We start from the raw sequence: 23,569 nt of genomic DNA, 5'->3' as shown, positions 1-23,569 counted from the left end.
TGCAGGCTGCACCCCCCCAGCTCCCTCAGCCTCTCCTCACAGGGCTGTGCTCCAGGCCCCTCCCCAGCCTTGCTGCCCTTCTCCAAACACCTTCCAGCACCTCAACAGCTCTCTGCAATGGAGGAGCCCAGACCTGGACACAGCAGTGCAGGTGTGGCCTGAGCAGTGCTGAGCACAGGGGCACAAGAACCTCCCTTGTCCTGCTGCCCACACTGCTCCTGAGCCAGCCCAGGATGCCATTGGCTCTGCTGCCCACCTGGGCACTGCTGCCTCCTCTGCAGCTCCTCTCTGCCAGTACCCCCAGGGCCCTCTCTGCCTGGCTGCTCTCAGCCACTCTGTCCCCAGCCTGCAGTGCTGCTTGGGGTTGTTGTGGCCAAAGTGCAGAACCCTGCCCTTGGCCTTGTTCAGTCTCATCCCCTTGGCCTCTGCCCACCCATGCAGCCTGGCCAGGTCCCTCTGCAGGGCTCTGCTACCCCCCAACAGCTCCACAGCTGCTCCTAGCTTGGTGTCATCTGCAAACTCACTGCTGCTGGACTCAATCCCCTGCTCCAGATCATCAATAAAGATGTTGCACAGGGCTGTGCCCAGCACTGATCCCTGGGGCACACCACTGGTGCCAGCTGCCAGCTGGATGTGGCACCACCACCACCCTCTGGGCCCTGCCCCCTGCCAGTTCTTGACTCATATCCCCAACTAAAGAGGAAAAAATTGCAACTAAAATCCTTGAAAACTTTTTCTTTTGCACATTAAATGATCTCCTTTTTTAGGTCTGCCACCAGGCACTGCTGGCTGAACACTGAGGCAGAGCTCTCAGCACCACAGTCAATTACAGAGAGCAGTGTGGCAGATGCCAAAACAACTGGGATGCACTTGGGGTTGATATTCAAGGCATTTAAAAATAGCTTCTCCTTCGTTTGTGCATAGAATATGGGCTTGGGAGCAGCAAAATCAAATTAGCTTTGGGAATGGCTTTAAGAGAGCCTAATTATTAGGAACCAAAATTAATGCATGTTTACTGCTGTTTGTTGTTGCTGCTTGCAAGGCTTGCCTTGTTCTCTGCTTTGAGAGGTAAAGATGCTACACCCAGGACTTGGGGTTGGGAGAAAGAGCTCTGGGATCCTTGAGTCCAACCTGTCAGCATTTGGTGGCCTGGAGAGCCACCAAAGAACTGGCTGGAGGGCAGGGCCCAGAGGCTGGTGGTGAATGGTGCCGCTGGCAGCTGGCACCAGTGGTGTGCCCCAGGGAGCAGTGCTGGGCACAGCCCTGTGCAACATCTTTATTGATGATCTGGAGCAGGGGATTGAGTCCAGCAGCAGTGAGTTTGCAGCTGACAGGGCAAGGTTGGATGGGACTTGGGAGACACTGGCACAGGTTGAGGGTGGAGAGACACTGGCAAAGGTTTCCCAGGGAGGTTGTGGAGCAGAGAAGCACCCAAGGTGATCTTTGATCACCTTGGGTGCTTCTCTGCTCCACAACCTCCCTGGAGATGTTCAAGCCTAGGCTGGATGAGGTCTTGAGCAGCCTGTGCTGGTGGGAGGTGTCCCTGCCCATGGCAGGGGGGTTGGAGCTGGGTGGTCTTTAAGGTCTTTTCCAACCTGACCCATTCTGTGGTTCTGATTTAGGGAAGTTAATTCCTGGGCTGTAGGATATCAGCATTGAAGAGCTCCCTGTCTCCTCTGCCTTGTTCTGGTGGTCAGTGTTTAAGTGTTATTAACAATGGTTGTGTCCTTTGGGTTTCACAGAACCATGTCAGGGGCTGGAAGGGAGCTCCAAAGCTCAGCCAGTCCAAGCCCCCTGCCAGAGCAGGAGCACCCAGAGCAGATCACACAGCAACACAGCCAGGTGGGGTTGGAGTATCTGCAGAGAGGGAGACTCCACACCCCTCTGGGCAGCCTGTGCCAGGATCTGGCACCCTCACAGGGAAAAATTCCTCCTCATGTTTCCTTGGAACCTCCTCTGCCTCAGCTTCCCCCAGTGCCCCTTGTGCTGGCACTGGCATCCCCCAGCAGAGCCTGGCTCCAGCTCCTGGCCCTCACCTGCACACACTGAGAACCATTGCTGAGGTCTCCACTCGGTCTCCTCCTCTCCAGGTGAGGATGGAGTTGCACTGAGCTGCTCCAGCTGCCTGCCAAGCTGAGTACTAAAGCTGCTCAGTGCAGGGACTCCACCACTGCCCTGGGAGATGATTCCAGTGTCTGACTGTGCTCACAGGAAACATTTCCTTCTGGAGCCCAGTGGGAATCTCCCCAGCAGTAACCTGTCCCCAGCCCTTTTCCATAGGGCTCCTTCTCCAGGGGGAGTCTCCATCCTCCTGGGAGCAGCCTTCATATCCTGGTGCATGCTGGTAAGGTCTGCCTGAGCCTTCTCTGCTGAAGGATCCCATCTCTCCTGTCATGGCAGGGCTGCTGGTCCTCCTCCTCACAGCCTTCCTGCATCCTTTTTGCAGCAGGCAGGCTGGGAAAGGCTGATCTTTCTCTCTCTCTTACCACATGGCCTTACAATCAGGACCTCTCAAAGCAAAAGCCATTTGCAGGCCTGGCTTTTTTGAAGTGCCATTAGGACATCTGAGTGTATTTTGTCACCCTTCGTGTTCAGTGCTGGTGAAGTGGCCCTGACTGCTGGCCAAGCACTGTGCTGCTTCACCAGAGCTGGGAGGACCCAGCTTTCTGGGCTGCTAGCAAGATGCTGTGCTGAAGCCAGTGAGTGTGGCTCCACGTGCTGCTAGTTGTTCCCCTGCTTCTCTGCTGCTGGGCCAGTTCCTCTTCCTGGCCTGTGCCATAGCTGGGGGCTGCTGCTTGCTCTCCTGGCTGTAAAATGCTGTGCTAGAAGCTCCTGGGCTGGGCTGAGGTGGTGTGGCTGGGTGCTGGGCACTGCTGAGTGCCCCAGGGAATCCCTGCTCGGCTGCTGTGGTGCTGTCGGGGTGCAGCAGCTCAGTCCCTTCCCCTGGCTGTTTAAAGCACTTGGTGTTGTTCTGGAGGGTGGAGGGCTGGCATCAGGAGCAGTAGCTCTTCCTCTGCCCTGGAGTCTTCAGCTGGCCTTGCTCACCTGGAAGGGATGTGGAAAGGAGTAGCTCTACTGAGGCTGTTTTCAGGAAGGCCAGAGTCTGCTCCTTGCTGGAGTGTTCCACCCAGTCCAGGGCAGGGGGCTGCAACTGGGTGATGCTGAAGGTGCCTCCCAGCCCCTTCTCTGACTAGGAAAGAGCTGCAGGAGGAGCGTGGGCTGTGAGCAGGCTCTCTACTGAGAGTGCTTTCAGGAAGGCCCAAGCCTGCTCCTTGCTCATGAGAGCACAGCTGAAGTGTTGTGTCCAGCCCTGGGCTCTCCAGTTCCAGAGGGGCAGGGAACCACTGCAGGGCACGGATGGAGGCTTGAGGATGCTGCAGGGGCTGGGAGCTCTGTGTGATGAGGAGGGGCTGAGAGCCCTGGGGCTGCTGAGCCTGGAGAGGAGAAGGCTGAGAGGGGACCTGAGCAGTGGTTACAAATACCTGAGGGGTGGGGGCAAGAAGCAGGGCCCAGGCTCTGTGTGGTGGTGCCCAGTGTAGGACAAGGGGCAGTGGTCACTAAGTGGAACCCAGGAGGGCTCTGGTGTGAGGGTGCTGGAGGCCAGTGTCCCACCACCCTCCCTGGAAATGGAGCCATGGAATGGTCTGGGTTAGAAGGGACCTCAAAGCTTGTCTAGTTCCAGCCCCCTGCCATAGGCAGGGACACCTCTCACCAGCCCAGGTGGCTCAATGCCTCATCCCACCTGACCTTGAACACCTCCAGAGAGGGAGCATCCATGACCTCCCTGGGGAGCCTTTTCCAGTGTCTCCCCACCCTCACTGCAAGTAAGAAGTGATTTTGGCACAAGTGCTTTGGTTGTGTTCTTCTGAGCCTAGTGAAGTTATGACCCAGAGCAGTGTGGGCAGCAGGGCAAGAGAGAGGACTGTGCCCCTTGGCTCTGCTCTGACCTCACCTCCAGTCCTGCCTCCAGTGCTGCTGTCCCCAGCAGGAGGAGGACACAAAGCTGCTGGAGTAGGCCCAGAGGGGGCCACAAAGGTGGTGATGGAGTCCCCACGCCCTGAGGGGCTGTTCAGGCACCATGTGGACCTGGTGCTCAGGGACACGGTGTAGTGCTGGGCTGAGGGCTGGACTGGATGACCTTTGGGGGCTCCTCCAACCAGATGCATTCTGCAGTAAAGCACATAGGGAAAGATGCTTGGCAGATGCTGTTGTCCTAGGGTTGGTGGAGGTTGGGAGAGGTGCCAGAGTGACCTTCCCAGGCTGTAGCACTGGAGAGTTCATTCTGTGTGTAGCTGTAAGTCCTCTCCACCAGAGCTGCTGTGCCTTCATGGGGGTTAGTGTCCGTGCTCCTGCTCTCTTCTAGAAGGCTAATCTCAAGCTCAGAGGGACACAAGCCCAGCCCAGCAAACCACTGATCAGGTTAGAGGGACTCAGCTGCTCTCCATAAAAGCATCAACTACTCATAGAATGCTTCCAGAGTTCCTGGGCTTGTGCTGCACTGCCAGAAGCAGCAACCTGATTTATCCCCTAGTAGTAAGGAAGAGTTTTATGGTTAGCCTTAACTAAGCACTGCCTGCTGATGGAAACCATTCCACCAACTGGGGATGATTTACTGGGCTGTGAGCATCTCTTTGTTCAGCTTTGCTGCTCGCTGCCACAGCACTGCTCTGAGTGCTGCTCTCAGCAGCAGAGCCTCTGATGTGTGTGGCTGGCAGCACCCCAGGCCTGGAGCTCTCTGCAGCTGCTGGCATGGTGGGGCCTGGAATAGGCTGGGGGGCATAAGCCAAAGTGTGGCAAGCAGGTCTAGGGAGTTTCTCCTCCTCCTCTACTCTGCCCTGCTGAGACCACACCTGGGATACTGTGCCCAGTTCTGGGCTCCTCAGTGCAAGAGACAGAGACCTACTGGGGAGAGGCCAGTGGAGGCTGCGAGGATGCTGAAGGGACTGGAACAGCTCTGCTGGGAAGAAAGGCTGAGAGCCCTGGGGCTGCTGAGCCTGCAGAGGAGAAGGCTGAGAGGGGACCTGAGCAGTGGCCAGGAATACCTGAGGGGTGGGTGCCAGGGTGAAGGTGCCAGGCTCTGTGTGGTGGTGCCCAGGGACAGGACAAGGCACAACAGGTACAGGCTGGAACCCAGGAGGCTGCACCTCAGCCTGAGGAGAAAGTTGTTTGGTGTGAGGGTGCTGGAGCCTGGAGCAGGCTGCCCAGAGAGGCTGTGGAGACTTTCCAGACCCACCTGGATGTGATCCTGCTTTAGCAGAGGGGTTGGACTGGTCCCTTCCAGCCCCTCCCATGCTGCGGCATAGCAGAGTTGTGTTCTCTCTGGGGGCTTTGCTGATAGCAAAGCATCCTTAGGAGCTGCAGCCCTTGGTTGTAGTGACTAAGTTGAGATGTGTTTGTGTCTGACCCTACCGACTTGGGCTGCAGAGGGACGCTGGGAGCAGAAGGGTAGGTGGTGAGGGTCGGATTGTCACTGCAGCCAGCTGGCACCAGTTCGTGCTGCCCCTTTTCCACTCAGCTACCTCTTGCTGGGCTTCAGTTGCCTGCACAGGCTGGGGCAGTGACTCCCTCCCTCGGCTCCTCACAGCTGTCCTGTGACTTCAGGGTGGGGTTGGTGTAAGCACTGCCTGGAACGTGAAGCTTGTTCCTACACAGCTGCTTGAGTAGGCTTCACTGAGCTGGGCCTGGGGGCTGGAGCAGCTCGCTGCTTTGGGGGGGGACCCTGGAGCAGCTCGCTGCTTTGGGGGGGGACCCTGGAGCATCTCGCTGCTTTGGGGGGGGGGCCCTGGAGCAGCTCGCTGCTTTGGGGGGGGACCCTGGAGCAGCTCGCTGCTTTGGGGGGGGACCCTGGAGCAGCTCGCTGCTTTGGGGGGGGGCCCTGGAGCATCTCGCTGCTTTGGGGGGGTGCCCTGGAGCAGCTCACTGCTTTGGGGGGGGGCCCTGGAGCAGCTCGCTGCTTTGGAGGGGGACCCTGGAGCATCTCACTGCTTTGGAGGGGGACCCTGGAGCAGCTCGCTGCTTTGGAGGGGGACCCTGGAGCAGCTCGCTGCTTTGGGGGGGGACCCTGGAGCAGCTCGCTGCTTTGGGGGGGGGACCCTGGAGCAGCTCGCTGCAACTTGGAGCTGTTTAGCCTGGACAAAAGAGCCTGAAAGGGAAACCTCTTGAGCGCTGCTCACTAGGGTGGGTGTCAGGAGGATGGGCTCAGGCTATGCCCAGTGGTGCCCAGTGACAGCACAAGGGGCAGTGGGCACAAACTGGGATGTCAAGAGTGCCATCAACACACGAGGAGGAACTTCTTTGCTTTAAGAGTGCTGGAGCAGGCTGCCCAGAGAGGTGCTGGAGTCTTCCTCTCTGGGGACATCCCAAACCCACCTGGACGTGTTCCTGTGTGACCTTCTCAAGGTAAATCTGCCTTGGCAGAGGGTTGGGCTCAGTGATCTCCAGAGGTCCCTTCCAACCTCCACCATTCTGTGATTCTGCTGCACATTCTCATGGAACCAGCCAGGTTGGGAGAGAGCTCCAAGCTCACCCAGCCCTGGCCAGTCAGCCAGGCCATGGCACTAAGTGCCCCAGCCAGGCTTGGCTCCAGCACCTCCCTGGGCAGCCCATTCCAGTGCCAGTCACTCTCTCAAGTCATCCCAGATTTGAGGTCTGCTGCTCTGCTGGAGCAGTGGCTGAAGCCTCAGCTCTGGCTGTCAGGGAGGGTTGCAGTCACTGCTGTGAAGTGGAACTGAAGTATCTTGGGGAGGGAACCCAACGAACTGCTAAATTTAGAAGCAGTTTCAAATTCAATGTGCTGCAGTTTTTGCTCTTACAGAAGAAACCAACTTGGCCAGTGGCCACTGAAGTACTCTCCTCAAAGCCTTAGCTCTGCACTCTTGCAAGCCTGCTGTGCTAACATCACACTCCAGTAACTGTGAAGCTGCTTGGCTGGGACTGGAGATCAGAACTATTTTCAGAGGTCCCTTTTTTGCCTGGCCAAAAGATACCTTTCTGCAAGCCTCCTTTTAGCTTGTGTGTGATGGAAGTGCCTCAGTGCTCAGGCTTATCTGTGTCCTAGCATGGCCTAGGCTGGAAGGGACCTCAGATATCATGTCCTCCTGCCATGCCCAGGGACACCTCTCAGCTACACTCAGCTGCTCAAGGTCTCACCCAGCCTGGCCTGCAACACCCCCAGCAAGGAGGCAGCCACAGCCTCCCTGGGCAGCCTGGGCCAGGCTCTCACCACCCTCACACTCAACAGCTTCTGCCTCAGCTCCAAACCATTGCCCCTTGGCCTGCCTCACACCCCCTCAGCACAGCTCCCTCTGCAGCCTTCCTGCAGGATGCCTTCAGCTCCTGGCAGCAGCTCTGAGGTGCCCTGGAGCCTTCTCCTCTGCAGGCTGCACCCCCCCAGCTCCCTCAGCCTGTGCTCACAGCAGAGCTGCTCCAGCCCTGCCAGCACCTTTGTGGCCTCCCCTGGGCTCTCTCCACAGCTCTGTGTCCTCCTGCTGCTGGGGCCAGCAGCCCTGGAGGCAGGATTGGAGGTGAGGGCTGAGCAGAGCCAAGGGGCACAGTCCCCTCTTTGCTGCACACCGGAGGAGTCGTTAGCAGGTTTTTGTTGTGCATCAAACGCTGGGTGGGGACAGTTCCCTTCCTGTCACCCCTCCCCGCTGCTGGCTGCCCCCCAGGTTTGCTTTCTGGCTAGCTGAGGGGGCTGGTTGCTGAGGCAGCAGGCAGCTCCCTGCCTGGGGAGCTCTGTTTAACAGTCTGCAATCGTTTCCAGGTGCTGTTGGTGAGCAGTAGCCGGTACCCAGACCAGTGGATTGTCCCAGGGGGAGGCATGGAGCCAGAAGAGGAGCCAGGAGGAGCAGCTGTCAGAGAGGTGTACGAAGAGGTAACCAAAACACAGCCCCAGAAATGCAGCTGCTTGCTGCTGCTGCTGCTGTCTCCAGGTGGGAATTAAAGAGGGAATTCTGAACCTCTTCACCCAGGATGTCAGAAGCAGTGCTGGGGTTTGCAGGCCTTCTTGTCCCAAGGTTTTGACTGCCTCATGCTGTAGCCTGCAGCACTTAACAGCCCTGGGTACATGAAAACCTCTTCATTTGAGATCTCACCTCTACTAGAGAGGAAACTGTGCCCCATGTCAGGCTGGACTGAACTGTACCTCTGTGCTTGGTGGTAAGGAAAGGATGGTCCTGAGAGTGACCTGTGTGCAGGTAATGTCACCAAAGCTGCTGTGGAGCTCAGACCAGACCAACTATTGAGAGCTGCTCCAAATGGGTTAGGTTAGAAGAGACCTCAAGGATCAGCCAGTTCCAACCCCCTGCCACAGGCAGGGACACCTCCCACTAGAACAGGTTGCTCAAAGACTCATCCAGCCTGGTCCTGAACACCTCCAGGGAGGATGTGGAGCACAGAAGCACAGAATGGGATCTTTGATCACATTGGCTGCTTCTGTGCTCCACAACCTCCCTGGGCAACCTGTGACAGTGTCTCACCACCCTCCACCTGTGCCAGTGTCTCACCACCCTCACTGCAAACAACTTCTTCCTCACATCCAGTTCCAATCTCCCCTCTGCCAGTTCAAACCCATTTCTCCCTCTCCTCTCATTACCAGACCTTGTCAGTAGTCCCTCCCCAGCTCTCCTGTACCCCCTTTCAGCTCCTGCAAGGCCACTCTAAGCTCTCCTGGAAGCCTTCTCCCCTCTTGGCTTGCAGTTCTGCTCACCAGGCTGGTGTAGCAGTAGGAGTTGTGACCTGGGTCTCTATTACACATGGGTCTGAGGAACACTTCCAAGTCTTGGCTTTGCTGGAGCTCTGCTTGCAAAGTTCTGCAGTGGTGCTATGAGTGTTGGAGAAGGTTAAGTGGAGATAGGTAAGAAATGGGCACAGAACATTACTGATGTTGTATCTTATATCATAAACTTGGTGCAGACATCTCTGTCAGTGGGAAAGTCCAAGTAGACTGCCCACTGCCTGGGCACTTCATGCCAACAGCAAACAGAGACACCTCTGAGTGATCTCTTCTCCTCTGGATGTGCTTTCACACCAGCAATAGGGGGGAGAGGTCAAAACTGGAAGTGCAGAGTAGGAGTACCTGCTGCTGTGATGTGGAGCAGCCCTGCCAGAGCTCTTTTGTTCTTGTCCTCGGGCTGCAGGGCACCTCAGAGCTGCTGCCAAGAGCTGAAGGCATCCTGCAGGAAGGCTGCAGAGGGAGCTGTGCTGAGGGGGTGTGAGGCAGGCCAAGGGGCAATGGTTTGGAGCTGAGGCAGAGCAGGCTGAGAGTGGAGCTGAGGCAGAAGCTGTTGAGTGTGAGGGTGGTGAGAGCCTGGCCCAGGCTGCCCAGGGAGGCTGTGGCTGCCTCCTTGCTGGGGGTGTTGCAGGCCAGGCTGGGTGAGGCCTTGAGCAGCTGAGTGTAGCTGAGAGGGGTCCCTGGGCATGGCAGGAGGCTGGAGGGGCTGAGCTCTGAGCTCCCTGCTCAGAACCTGAGCCACTGTAGCACTCTGTGTGGCTTAGGCACATGCTTTGGGTGTCTCTCAGTGTGCTGCTGTTAAGCTGTGCTGGAGCTCCTTGGAACATCTGCTGCCAGCCACACTGCAGTGAGAGGCTTCGTGGCCATCCTGTGGGTGACTCCAAATGCCAGCAGCTTCGCTGCTGCTGGGCCACAGGAGGAGCTGTTTCTGAAGGTGGAGAGCTCCTCAAACACAGCTGCTGAGTGGTGCTTGCAGGGGCATTTTGCTCAGAAGCTAGGGCAAATTCCAGTCCCCTCTTCCCAGTGGATGATTCCTGTTCTATTGGCCTGTTAATGTTTGTTGCTTTTAATCACCCTTTCATTTCTTTGCTGTCATTATTGTGTGCTGTGGGGTTGGTTTTCATGGATTGCTGGACTGAGACCCAGGCTGCCAGCCCTGCTCAGCTCTCAGCTCTGCTGCCAGGTGTAGAAAGATTTGCTTTTGTGTTATTCTTTCCACCAAACTCTGAGGGGTTTAAGAAGCAAAAGAAATCATTTGTTGAAAGTCATTCTGCAGGCTCAGACTTGGAAGGCTTTGATAGTTTGTGTAGCTGAGGAGCATTCCCTGGAGGTGTTTGAGGCCAGGCTGGCTGAGGCTGTGTGCAGCCTGCTCTAGGGTAGGGTGTCCCTGGGCATGGGTTGGAACTGGATGGTGCTTGTGGTCCCTTCCAGCCCTGACTGATTCTTTGATTCTAAAAGCTGCTACCTGAAACTAAAGCATTGCTCAGGTACAGCTGTGCTGCCAGGAGACTGGGTGTGGCATTTTGAAGGGAAAGGCAGTGTGGGGGTGAGGGCTGTGCCTGGAGCCCTGCAGAGTGCTGCTGACCTTTCCAGAGATGGATGTCCTTACTATTTTTACCCTAAGGCCAGTGTCAGGGAAGTGAGCTGCTGGTTTGGTGAATGAATCCATGGCAGAGCAGGTTGACTGGCACTGGCTGCAGCTGGGGCTCTGCAGGATTGGCTCAGCCACAAACTAGGCCTCAGGTTCCACTCAGTCATTAAAATGGAGCTATTGCTGCTGAGGGTGACAGTGGCATTGTTAGTGCTGGTGCCTCACACATGGTGTCCCCAGCAGTGGTCCAGGTCCTGTGCTGCAGCACTACAAACAGGCAGCTCACAGATGTCTTAGGAGACACTACCCAGAGCACTGCCTCCAGTTCTGGTGTCCCCAAGGACACAGAGCTGCTGAGTGAGGCCAGGGGAGGCCACAGAGATGCCCCAAAGGCTGGAGCAGCTCTGCTGTGAGCACAGGCTGAGGGAGCTGGGGGGGTGCAGCCTGCAGAGGAGAAGGCTCCAGGGCACCTCAGAGCTGCTGCCAAGAGCTGAAGGCATCCTGCAGGAAGGCTGCAGAGGGAGCTGTGCTGAGGGGGTGTGAGGCAGGCCAAGGGGCAATGGTTTGGAGCTGAGGCAGAGCAGGCTGAGAGTGGAGCTGAGGCAGAAGCTGTTGAGTGTGAGGGAGGTGAGAGCCTGGCCCAGGCTGCCCAGGGAGGCTGTGGCTGCCTCCTTGCTGGGGGTGTTGCAGGCCAGGCTGGGTGAGGCCTTGAGCAGCTGAGTGTAGCTGAGAGGTGTCCCAGGGCATGGCAGGAGGTTGGAGGGGCTGAGCTCTAAGCCCCCTGCCAGCCTGAGCCACTCTGGTGCATATCCCTGAGTAAGGTAACCTGGCCTGTTCCTGAGGTGCAGGGAGCTCTTACAAACCTGGTTGTAGAACACAAGCAACTGCAGCATGAAGCAGTCCCAGGAAGGTCTTGAACCTCTCCTAAATGAGGAGCTGCTCTGGTAGTTAATGGGGATGTTGGCCTTTTAATTGGGTAGCCTTTGAGAGATGGAAGTGAGTTGTTTGCACAGGTGTGGTCAGAGAGAAATGGCACAAGTGGTGAGGCTGGCAAAAGCTGATGGAGTCACAGAGTCACAGCATGGGAGGGACCTTGGAAGCTCATCCTGTCCACCCCCCCTGCCAGAGCAGCAGCACCCAGGGCAGGGCACACAGGAACACAGCCAGGGGGGTTGGAATGGCTCTAGAGGAGACTCCACAGCCTCTCTGGGCAGCCTGCTCCAGGCTCCAGCACCCTCACAGTGACAAAGTTTCCCCTGCTGTTCCCCTGGCACCTGCTCTGCTCCAGCTGGCACCCAGTGCCCCTTGTGCTGTCCTTGGGCATTCCTGAGCAGAGCCTGGCTCCAGCCCTGCACATCTTTAGCACAGCAACGAGGGCAGCCTCAGGCTCCTCTGCTCCTAGCTCCTTCAGCTTGTGCTCACAGGAGATGTTCACTGCCTGCAGCAGCTTTGGGGCTCTGTCCTGGACTCTCTCAGGCAGTTCCCTGAGGCCCTTCTTGAGTTGAGGAGTCCAGAACGATATAACATTCCAGATGTCCATCCCCTTAAATAGCAGGAGCACCTTCCCACTCCCTCCTCTTCCTCCATCACACCAAGAGTTGAGCATCTTGGTTGGTTTGTAGCTGTAGTGTGTGTGTGAAATGGGTACCAGAACCCACCCCCTGGCCCCCAGACCTGTGTGGATGGAGATCCTGAGAGGGAAGGGGCTGACCCTGAAGGTCCATGTGCTGCAGGTGTGCACATGGCAATGGTATTGGCTAAGGCCCCTCGGAGGAGAGAGAGGAATCTGCTCCAGTCAGCAGATAACCTCTAAGCAGTGTCTGGGTGCTGCAGGCCTGGAGTGGGTAGTTGAACGATCAGATCAGAGGCTTTTCAGCTGAGAAGTGGTGGCAGCAGGTCGAGCTCCTAAAACCCTTGGGTCTGCAAGAGCAAGACAGAGCAGGGAGAGGCTTGCACTGTGCCCATGAAAGGTCCATGCAACAGAGCCCCCGGTTAAAAATAACTCTGAACTCGTCCAGGTGCCAGGCAAGCCTCTGCCCTGCCAGGCTGGCAGCTGCAGCACAGCTCTTGCTCCATCTGCAGGAGACACAGGGCAAGGCTGCTGCAGGCTGCCAGCACCGCAGCCCCTCCGGGCCGGGGGGAGCATGGAGGGGCTTGGCAGGGACCCCCAGGGGTCACTTACTCCAGCTCCTTCCCCTGCCTGCCGCAGCCCAGCGAGGCAGCAGCCAGTGGACAGCAGTGCTCTGCTGGGGGGCAGCAGACAATTGCTAAGCCTTACTGCCCAGGCTGTGGGAGAGGCTCTAAAAGCACCTCAGTGTTAGAGCCTGACCAAAGCACCCAAATCCTGCCTAAGAGCTCCCCAAAATACCCCCAGATCACCCCCAAGCTCCTTCAGTTCCCCCTCAACACCTCCAAAACCTTTCTGGGCAGCCAAACCTTGTCTCAAAGCCTTGACCAAAACCTTGCCTTTAAGAGAAGGCTCCACAGCCTCTCTGGGCAGCCAGACCAAGGCTGCCTTAAAGCTCTGCCTGCAGCCCTGGGTAGCTAACCCTGCTGCAGGAGCAGGCTGGGTCTGGCTGTGGGGTAAGAGCCAGGAGCAGATGCTAACTCTCTCCTCTTTGCTTTGTAGGCTGGAGTCAAGGGCAAGCTGGGCAGGCTGCTTGGCATCTTTGAGGTGAGCTCTTTCTTTTTTCACTTGGAAAATACCCTTCCCAGTTCTGTTCTTGTGGGAGCTGATCCACACCAAACTCCAGTCCTTGTTAGCTGCCTGTGGCTTGGCTGTGCTGCTGGAAATGCCACTCCAGAGAGGTGATTCCCTCTGGTTTGCATCCATCATGTGTGAGGGTTTGGACAGGAGGATGTCAAAGGGCTTGGGATTTTCCTGGAAAGATGAGATTAGCACATCCAGAGGTGTGGGGGGGGGAGAAGTGAAGCCAGCACTGATAGCTCAGAGGGTTTCTGAAGTATCCCTCATGGCTTTCTGGGGACACTCTTTGGACTCTCTTTGGTTGGGCTTTACTGGAGTCATCTGTCAGCTTGCCTGGAATCACAGAATGGGTTCGGTTAGAAGGGACCTCAAAGGTCATCCAATTCCCAGTGCCACAGGCAGGGACACCTCCCACCAGCCCAGGTTGCTCAAGGCCTCATCCAGCCTGGCCTTGAACACCTGCAGGGAGGTTGTGGAGCACAGAAGCACCCAATGTGATTGGAGATCACATCGGAGATCACATTGGGTGCCTGTGTGCTCCACAACCTCCCTGGAGGTGTTCAGTACCAGGTCAGATGAGTCCTTGAGCATCCTATGCTGGTGGGAGGTGTTCCTGCTTGTGGCAGGGGGTTGGAACTGGCTGAGCTTTCAGGTCCCTTCCAACCTAAACCATTCTGTGACACAGGGAGAAGCTGAGCACTGCAGCACTGCTGACTTTCAGTGGCTGCCCAGGAGCATCCTTTGGTCCCCAGTCTTTGCTGCAGCCATGCCTGGGCAGGCTCTGGCTGAGCCAAACAGCAGCTCTGTGGTGTTCCCATCACAGCTCAACTCTTGAGTTGGTGACAGGAAGAGATTCTTTGCAGTGAGGGTGGTGAGACACTGGCACAGGCTGCCCAGGGAGGCTGTGGAGCACAGAGTGAGGGTGGTGAGACACTGGCACAGGCTGTGGGCTGAAGGTGGACTCTTGTCCATCACAGCTGGACTCTTGAGCTGGTGACAACCACGCCAGGTCCGGCTGGCAGAGCTCCTCCCGTGGGAGCTCCTCCTCCAGCCTGCCCGTGCAGGGTGGCTTTGGGTGGCAATTCAAAGCTCCTTCTCCTACCCAAGCAGAACCAAGACCGCAAGCACAGGACCTACGTCTATGTCCTGACCGTGACCGAGATCCTGGAGGACTGGGAGGACTCCGTCAACATCGGTGAGCCCCTGCTGGGCTGCAGCCCCCGCGGGGATGGCTTTGCCTCTGGGGCGTTCTGCAGCTCGTTTGCATCCTTGGCTTTGGCTCGGATTGCTTCCGTTCCAGCTCAGCTCTTGATGTCTCCTGTTGAATCAGCGGGGGTTGGTGCTTTGGTGTCAGTTACTTACTTGGGTCTGGGTTTTTTGCCATCTAATTCTGTCCCCGTTTAATTTTCTCCTTTAACTGTGAGGGTTCACACTGGGTTGGGGTTGTTGAGTTGCTCCATTTTCGTTGGAGTGCTCCTCATTTGGGTGGGTGGGGCTTTTGTTAGGTTTTCATTGGGCTTCTCATTTAAGGAAGGTAATGATTTTTTTAGTTAATTGGTTAGTTTTATTTGGGCTTTTCGTTCTTTGGGGATCATTTTCATTTAGTTTCCCTTTTTCCCCCCCCATTTATTTCTTTGGGTTTTGTTTCTTTGGGCTTCATTTTCATTTATTCCTATTTTTTTCCCCCATTTATTTGGGGTTTCCTTTCTTTGGGCTTCATTTTCATTTAAGCTTCCTTTTTTTTCCCCCATTTATTTATTTGGATTTTCTTTCTTTGGGCTTCATTTTCATTTACTCTTCCTCTTTTTCCCCACTTATTTCTTTGGGCTTCGTTTTCATTTACTCTTCCTCTTTTTCCCCATTTATTTCTTTGCATTTTCTTTCTTTTGGGCTTCATTTTCATTTATTCTTCCTATTCTTTCCCCATTTATTTGGGATTTTCTTTCTTTGGGCTTCATTTTCCTTTACCCTTACTATTTTTCCCCCATTTATTTCTTTGGGTTTTATCTGTTTATTTGAGGTTCATTTTCATTTAATTTTCCTTCTTTTTTCCCCATTTATTTGTTTTGGGTTTTGTTTATTTGGGGTTCATTTTCATTTACTTTTCTCTTTTCTTTTCCCCTTTTATTTCTTTGGGTTTTATTTGTTTATTTGGGGCTCATTTTGATTTTTTTTCCCCATTTATTTGTTTGGGTTTTGTTTATTTGGAGTTCATTTTCATTTACCCTTTTTTTCCCCATTTCTTTGGAGTTTTCTTTCTTTGGGCTTCACTTTCATTTACTCTCCCTCTTTTTCCCCCATTTCTTTCTTTGGGTTTTATTTGGAGTTCATTTTCCTTCCCTCTTCCTTTTTTCCCCATTTCTTTGGGCTTTTTGTTCATTTTTATTTACTTGAGGTTCGTTTTCATTTGTTTTTCCTTTTTTCCCTCATTCATTTGGGACTTTATTTTCATTTACTCTGGGTTCATTTTTATTCATTTTTCCTTTTTTCCCCCATTTATTTCTTTGGGTTTTTTCTTTATTTCCATTTACTTTTGAGGTTCACTTTCATTTATTTTTTCCCCTTTTCTGCTTCATTTATTTGTGCTTTTTGGAGTTTAATTTAGGTTTTTTTCTCTTTTTTTGTTTATTTGGGGTTGATTTTGATTTTTTTTCCTTTTCCCCCTCCACTTACTTGGATTTTTTTTATTTGTTTTCATTTACCTGAGGTTCATTTTCATTTTTTTCCCTTTTTCATTTATTTGGGTTTTTATGTTTTTTAATTTGTGGTTTTTTCCCCTTTTCTGTTTATTTTCATTTATTTGGAGTTCATTTTTCTTAATTTTTTTCCCTTTTCTTTCATTAATTTGGGTTTTGAATTTGTTTTTAATCCTTTTTTTGGTTTATTTTTGGGGCTTTTTTGAGTAATTTGTTTTTTCCTTTTTCATTTGGATATTTTGGGGTTTTGTAAATAGATTTTAACCTTTTTTCTTTATTTTCATTTACTTTAGGTTCATTTTCATTTATTTTTTCCCCTTTTCTTTTTCATTTATTTGGGGGTTTTGGGTTTGGGTTTTTTTTTCCCTTTTTTCTGTTTGTTTTCATTTCTTGGAGGTTCATTTTCATTTTTTCAGTGTATTTGGCTGGTTTGGGTTTTTTCCTTAGGGTTTTTCCCATTGATTTGAGTTTATTTTCATTCTTTAGTTTGGGGTTCATTTTTTCCTGAGGTTAATTCTTTTTTATGTTGTGTGGTTTTTATTTCATCACTTATTTAACTGTTTAGGGGTTCTTCTCTTAACCTATTTTGATAGCAAACTCTGGAATCATTTCCTACCTTCTACACCTTTTCTGCTTGTGTCTCCTGCCTGTGTCCCTGCAGAGCTTGGCAGTGAGTGTGGCTCACCTGCAGGCACTTCTTGGGCATAACAGCTGTAGTAGAAGTGGTTCTCCAGCACAGCTCAAGCTTTGAGGCTCTCTTCCCACTGCTTCTCCTCCTAGGGAAAAACAATAACCTTAGGATTTCCTTTCCCTTCTTGAAGCTGAGGGCAGCACTGGGCTGTGCCTGCTCAGTGCTGAGCTGTGGGGTAGAGAGTCATAGAGTCCAGCAGGTTGCAAGAGAGCTCCAAGCTCATCCAGCCCAGCCTAGCACGCAGTGCTGTGATGGTCTGAGTCGGAGAGGACCTCAGAGATCATCCAGTTCCAGCCTCCTGCCACAGGCAGGGGACACCTTCAGGCCTTTCCAGGTCTTTTCACCCTGTCTTTAGAACTCCTGAAGGGAAAAGCAGGAGGTGAAGGGAATGAGCAGCTACCAGGGCCTGCTGCTGCTAACTCTGTTTTTTCTCTGTGGGTTGTCCTCCTCCAGGAAGGAAAAGAGAATGGTTCAAGGTGGAAGATGCAATCAAGGTCCTGCAGTGCCACAAGCCTGTTCACGCAGAGTACCTGGAAAAACTGAAACTGAGCTGCTCCCCCACCAACGGCAACTCCGTGGTTCCTCCTCTGCCAGACACTAACTCCTTGTATGTCACTTCTGCACAGACTTCTGGGCTGCCCTCCACTGTGAGATAAACCTTGGGACTTGCCTCTGGCTGGCTGCCATCAGGAGGGGAGACAGCAGTGCTCACACCCAGGCACCTCCACTGTCCCTTCCAGCTGAGAGCTGTCAGTGTGGCACAGTGTCCATGGGCTTTGTTTGTTCCTTCCCCCCCCTCCCATGTAAAATAGTCTTGCAGCAAACCAAAGCCAGAGCTGGATTTGTTTTGTTCTGTTGAGATGCCTTAATAGGCCTTTTTTTTTTTTTTTAATAAAGGGAAATTTGAGTCTCTAAATTTCCACATCTGCTAAAATGAAACCTACATCTCAGTGCTGCTCAGCTTCTTTAGGGCTTGGCAGGAGTAGGCACTACCTCCACTGCAGTCCTTGCCTAGAAGAGACTGGATGTGATTTTTGGAGCACATCAGCAGTCCTAGAACTTCTCCCCAGCAGAGATCCATAGGATGGTTGAGGTTGGGAGGGAATTCAGAGATCATCCAGTTCCACCTGCTTCAAGTGCTACCTGAAAGGCCTTTCAGTGAGCTTGGCTGGATCTCAGCAGCTGCTCTTAGCTTGCCTCTTGCCTTAGGGTCCACAGCTGCAGTGGCTGGGGCTGTTGTGGCTGTTGTTGGAGGCAGAGGTGCAGAAGTGTGGCTGCACTAAAGCACCTTCAGCCCAGCAGGGCAAAGGCTCCCCACGCTGAGCACTGCTGGCCTCCCTTCTCCAAAAGCTTGCCTTGTCCTCTGCTCTCTTCATGTCCCAGATTCATGGGCTTGGGGGGGTTGGAGAAGCCCTCTAAGATCATCCAACCCCACCATGGCCACACCTGTCTGCAATGCCTCCAGGGATGGGCACTCCAGCACCAACCTGGGCAGCCTGTGCCAATCCCTGACCACTCCTGCAGCAAACATTTTTTTCCTCACCCCTAACCTAAGCCTCTCCTGGCACAATTCCAGGCCATTTCCTCTCTCCTATCCCCTGAGCCTAGGGAGCAGAGCCCAACCCTCACCTGGCTGCAGCCTCCTTTCAGGGAGTTGTGGAGAGCAATGAGGTCTCCCTCAGCCTCCTCTTTATTACTGGAGCAGGAACAACTTCATCTTGAAGCTGCCAAAACTTTCCACTACCCTTTTGCTTCAGCACAGCTGCCTGAAGAGCATTGGAGACTTCACCCCCCCACTCTGTTGAGTTTTTTTTTCCCCTTTTGGTCAGTGTTTAGTTCCCAAACCACCTCCTCTGCAGTGAGAAGCATCCTGGGTGGAGTGTTCCTGCAGGCTGCTGTGGTTTAGCACTGGTCAGAGGGAAGCAGGACTTGCCCAAGGAGCAGCTGCAGGAGGTGGCAGAAGTGTTTGTTGCAAGCATGGGTTCAGGTCTTCTGCTCCTGGTACCTCTTGGGCTGGAACTTACCCTAGCAGAGAAGTGATTTTCCTTTGTCTTAGAAGGTGTGCTGAAAGCTCTGGGTTTAACTTCATCCTTAACCATTGTTAACTGATTTAAGGTCAGTTGAATCTTAATTATATATAGGTATTTAATCTCTTAAAATTCATTTCATTCTGGAATCAAAAGCTGCCTCTTGAGGAAAAAGCTTAGCTGGAAGCCAGGAGGTACAGCTGATAGCTTGGAGATTCATGGAATGGGCTGGCTTGGAAGGAATCTTAAAGCTTGCCCACTTCCAGCCCTCCACCATAGGCAGGGACACCTCCCACCAGCCCCAGGTTGCTCAGGGTCTCATCCAGCCTGGCCTTGAACACCTCCAGGGAGGTTGTGGAGCACAGAAGCACAGAACGTGATCTTTGATCACGTTCTGTGCTTCTGTGCTCCACAACCTCCCTGGACAACCTGTGCCAGTGTCTCACCACCCTCACTCTCTGTGCTCCCCAACCTCCCTGGCCAACCTGTGTCAGTCTCTCCCCACCCTCACTGCAAAGAACTCCTTCCTCCTCTCCAGTCTCAGCCTGTTCCAGTCTCTCTGCTCTCTTTTTCAGCCACAGAGCTGAGCACTAACCCCAGTGTTGGTCTGTTTTTCCTGTGGGGGTCACTCTCAGTGTCTGTGGTTTCTCCTCCTCCAAGAACACAATCCAGATCCCATTGATTAGTCCCCAGGATCAACTCCCAGCTGTACCCCTCCTCTCTAGCCAGCCAAAGCAGAGGTCGAGGTAGGCCTTTTCCCTCCTGCCTGCCATCAGTTCTGGGTGAAGCTCATCCCCTTCCACAAGACTTAACCCTTTTGTACATAGTCCAGCTAGTAAATAGTGGGTGTAAAATGGAAGAGAAATGTAATTTAAACCTTTTGTTACTCAAGACACAAATGGTTAACTTCTACTTTTTTAACACAGACTGTGTGAGATGCTGCTATGATTTCTGTGTGTGTGCTGTTACACTTCTGTTTTCCTGAAGGAGGATTCAAACCAATCAACCAAACAACCAAAAGATGTTGCCACAGGTTAACCTCCTCAGGAAAGCCAATCCTGTGCCATAGGGAAGTGCAGTGAAGCAGGGAGACAGAGAGGCTGAGCTCTTGGAAGAGGCAGGAATGCTGCAGGCATGAGCCACAAAAGCTGAGGCCTCCTGGAGTGCTGGGCAGGATGCTGCTGCCCATCCCTCTGTCTCCCATCCCAGGTCGCTTCCCCAGGTGGAAAGAAGAGAGCTCCCTGCTCAGGTGCACCTGAAGGTAGAAATGTTGCCAACAGCTGCTCCATTCCTGCCTTCAGCCCTGAGCTGGGAGGCTCAAGTGTTGGCATGGCAGTGGTGCAGGTGAGCATGGGCTTGCTGCCTGAGCCAGACTGGCACCTCCCTGGGGGGCTTGGCTCAGAAGGGACCTTATGCTCCCCCAATTCCAGCCCCCCTGCTGCAGGCAGCACTTGCTCAGCTCACTTCTTTACCTCTGGGCTGTCAAAAGCACTTTTTTGCCAGATGAAACAGGAGGAGGAGGAATTGGGCACACTGCAAAACGTCTGCTGGTAGAAGTCCTGCCCAGAGCCTGCCAGGGTGGCTCTGGGTCTAAAGCTGCCCTTAAGAGTCAATCCTTGAGCTCCCTTTCGGAACACTTTCAATTGAGCAAACACCTGCAGGCTTGCTTGTAAACCAAGGTGGTCTAGAACCTGTGAAGGCTGAACCAGGAGTGAGTCCAGAGTGTTGAGTTCTCATTTACCAAACCCATTCTCACTGCCTCTGTCTCCATTCCAGCTCCTTGGAGTGAAAGCAAGCCAGGCTTGCCTGAGCTCTGCTGTCCTGCATGATCCTTTTGTAACTCCTGAACGATGTATTTGATGACAATGTAAACTCTGTACAGTATTGCTGTTGCTAACGAGCTGAGAGCTGATTGCCCATAGCTCCTGGGGCTGTTTTCCTGCTGGCCACACACACTTGGGAGCTGTTCAGTAGTGCCAGAGTCTTCCTTTGTTATTCTCACTTTTCATTTGTCTTTTTAACCAGCATTTGTTGTGTAAAAACCTCTTCGGTCTCTGTGCAGCCTTTCAGGATCACAGAGTGTGAGGGTTTGGATGGGACCTCCAGAGATCATCTTGGTTTGGTTTTCTCCTCCCTCTCAAAGGGTAAACTGAAAGCACTTCAGGTATGCTACAGGGAGCAAATGCAGGGTGGCTTCTGTCCTCAGCAAGTGGTGACAGAGAGGCTCAGGAGTGCTATAGGTTGGAGGTTACTTTACCTACCAAATGAAATGGAAGCTTCTTGTTGGCTTGTGTTTGCTTTCCACCTGCATCTCTGTTCAGCTGGGCCAAAGGAGAGCTCCAAGTTGGGGTTTTAACCTCAGTGGAAGCATTTTGGTGGCTTGTGTTTGCTTTCCACCTGCATCTCTGTTCAGCTGGGCCAAACCTCTTCCACACAGAGCACGTTTGGGTTGAGTTGGGTTGATGTTTTTCCTTCCTCATGCCATTACTCTGTTCAGGTTGAGTTGTCCAGCAAAGCAAGGGAAGGGGCAGGTGCTCAGTGGTCAGTTCTCACCAGGTCTGCTTTGCAGCTCTGCTTTTTGCTGGCTGCTCCATGCTGGTGGCAGCAAACACAAGCAGCCTGGAAGCTGAACATCAGGTGGAGCCTGAAGGAAGTGCTTTGGAACACCACGAAAGACACTGAGGGGGGGCAGAGAGGCCGTTAAAGGGAGAGGAAAACTCCTCCTTTTGGTGCCTCCTGCAGCCCTGGCTTAGCCTGGGGTTAGCACCTGGCAGGGTGCTGGGCAGAAGCCCGAGGCAAACACTGGGTTCTAACCGGCAGGGTGGGAAGGGAAGGGGCTGGGGGGTGTGGGAGGGCAGCTGAAGCTGTAAACATTTGGAGCTGCTTGCATGGATTTTCTTCCAAGATTGATGTAAGAATTTTGACTTTTTATATTTGAGAAGTGCTAGAATAAAAGCTGGATTAGTCCTGTGGCTGCTGCTCTTGTCCTGTGTGCAGCAGCTCTCTGACCAGCTGCTCTCTGCCTGGGGGCCCACACTCAGCTTCCACCAGCTCCCACTGGCAGCTCTGCTTTCCAAACCACTGGTTCTGAGGGGTGGGCAGCAAACAGTGCCTGCCTGCTTCCCTGGGTACACCTCTGGCACAACCTGCCTTTGAGTAAGGCAGGCAAACAGCCCCAGCAACTGAATTAAAATGCCACTGGAATCATCTTGCTGTGTCTTCTGAGCTCCTTTAACAGCAGTCCATGGGGCATAAGCCCATGGACACCCCTCCAGAAATGGCTGAGTGCTACCTGCCCATCACAATGAGCAGCTGATGCTAGAACCACAGCAGCACCTCTGAAGGCAGGGCAGGCATTTGGGCTGAGAAGCAGAACTGCTGCAGCAAGCACCTCCCAGAGCTCAGCCAGGAGCTCTTCTCCATGTCTGGGTGGCCTTGCAAGCCTGGCTGCAGCCCTCATGGACTTCTCAGCTTGCCCAAACCAAAACTCCTTCACAGCAACTCTGCTCTCCTTGGACCCCACCTGCAGTCCTGGGGGCAGTTCTGGAGTCCCCAACACAAGCAGGACGTGGAAGTGTTGGAGGCAGTGCAGAGGAGGCCACCAAGATGCTGAGAGGGCTGCAGCAGCTCTGCTCTGAGCACAGGCTGAGAGAGTTGGGGCTGTGCAGCCTGGAGAGAAGGCTGAGGGTGGTGAGACACTGGCACAGGTTGCCCAGGGAGGTGTTCAGGACCAGGTTGGATGAGGCCTTGAGTGACCTGTTCTAGTGGGAGGTGTCCCTGCCTATGGCAGGGGTCAAACCTGGCTGAGCTTTGAGATCCCTTCCAAGCTAAACCCTTCTATGATTCTCTAACTGAAGGCAAGAGCCCAGCCTGCAGCTGTGTGACAGCCACAATAGGGGCTCCAGCCAGGGCTGGTTCCTCCTGTGAGGTGATTCCTACTCTACAAACAAAAGCAAGCAAAGTCCTGGTCCATGTCAGCTCCTGCATCCCTCTCCTAGGCTGGGGAGGCCCACAGGGTGTGCCACACACAAACCAGGGCTCTCTGCCTCCCAGTGGCTCTTGCCTCACTGGAGGTGCTTAAGGCCAAGCCTTGAGCAACCTGGGTGGGCAGGAGGTGTCCCTGCCCACGGCAGGGGCGTTGGAACTGGATGATCTTGAAGGTCTCTTCCTACCCAAGCCATTCCATGGCTCTGACTCCTAGAGTAGTCAGGGTGATCAACAGTGACACCTCCCTGGCAACAGAGGTGAGTCAGCTCGGGCTGCAGTCCCCTGTCCTAGCACAGGTCATGCAGTGGGTGGTGTTCAGCTGCCAGCTTCCACCACCACCCTTGAAACCAGAGCAGGTTTTACCCTCGTCTGCCCTGCAGACAAATGGAGACTTGGGCAACTTGCTCAGCCCCTCCTCCTTGTCCTGAGTGTTGAGGGGAGCTTACAGATCCACCACCCAGCTGAGGTAGCTACCACTGCTGGGTGCCCCTCTTGGAATGCCCTGCTGCCATACCTGCTGCTAGCCCCAGCACAGCAGACTGCAGTGACTCAGCTTGGGCCAACTCATGCTGCAAGTTTGCCAGAGCTGACTCCACCTATCAGTTGGACTGGGCTGGAAAGTGTCCAACCTGCACACAAGGAGGAAACTCTGGTACTAAACCAGGCACATTGAGACACAGGGAGGGGGAAAGCAACAACAACACAAACCAAACCCAAGGAAGCAACAAAACCCAGAATGGGCTGGGCTGGAAAGGACCTAAACAGCATCTGGTGCCAATCCCCCTGCCATGGGCAGGGACACCTCCCACTGGTTGATCAAGGCCTCATCCATCCGGGCCCTGAACACCACCAGGGGGTTCAGGGAGAAGAGAAAGTTCCACAACCTCCCTAGAGGTGCTCAGGACCAGGCTGGATGAGGCCCTTAGCAACCTGTTCTGGTGGGAGGTGTCCCTGCCTTTGGCAGGGGGTTGGAACTGGCTGAGCTTTGAGGTCCCTTCCAACCTAAACCATTCTATGATTCTAACCTGCAAGCCTTTGCTGAGGACATCACCAGGTGGGCAGCTGATGGTAGAGCAGTGGCTGAGGTTTATCTTGATCTCAGGAGGGCATCTGACAGCATGAGGCAGCATCCTCTGGAC

At 53.8% G+C, this 23,569-nt stretch overlaps 1 protein-coding gene and 1 long non-coding RNA gene across 5 annotated transcripts in view; one reads left to right on the top strand and one right to left on the bottom strand.

Moving 5' to 3' along the window:
- The window catches only part of NUDT4 (nudix hydrolase 4), a 23,790-nt gene extending 6,431 nt beyond the window's left edge, over window positions 1–17,359 (top strand). For 2 of the 4 annotated variants that reach the window (XM_064154913.1, XM_064154915.1), the window contains exons 2-5: window positions 7,763–7,873; window positions 12,952–12,996; window positions 14,140–14,224; window positions 16,870–17,359. In XM_064154913.1, the coding sequence (XP_064010983.1) occupies window positions 7,763–7,873; window positions 12,952–12,996; window positions 14,140–14,224; window positions 16,870–17,072 (444 nt within the window). In that variant the 3' untranslated portion in view covers window positions 17,073–17,359. Of the gene's footprint in view, window positions 1–7,762; window positions 7,874–12,951; window positions 12,997–14,136; window positions 14,225–16,869 lie in introns of all 4 variants that reach the window. The other 2 variants (XM_064154914.1, XM_064154916.1) reach the window with 1 other exon arrangement.
- Window positions 16,119–23,569, bottom strand: LOC135181660 (uncharacterized). The gene is made up of 2 exons (XR_010304955.1): window positions 23,456–23,569; window positions 16,119–16,501 (listed from the first exon to the last, which is right to left on the bottom strand). It is a non-coding gene; the product is annotated as an uncharacterized LOC135181660 (long non-coding RNA).

Source organism: Pogoniulus pusillus, chromosome 15 (assembly GCF_015220805.1).
Source record: "Pogoniulus pusillus isolate bPogPus1 chromosome 15, bPogPus1.pri, whole genome shotgun sequence".
Classification (NCBI taxonomy): domain Eukaryota; kingdom Metazoa; phylum Chordata; class Aves; order Piciformes; family Lybiidae; genus Pogoniulus; species Pogoniulus pusillus.
The sequence above is the reverse complement of the archived record's forward strand: the minus strand, read 5'-3'. Positions and strand labels throughout refer to the sequence as shown.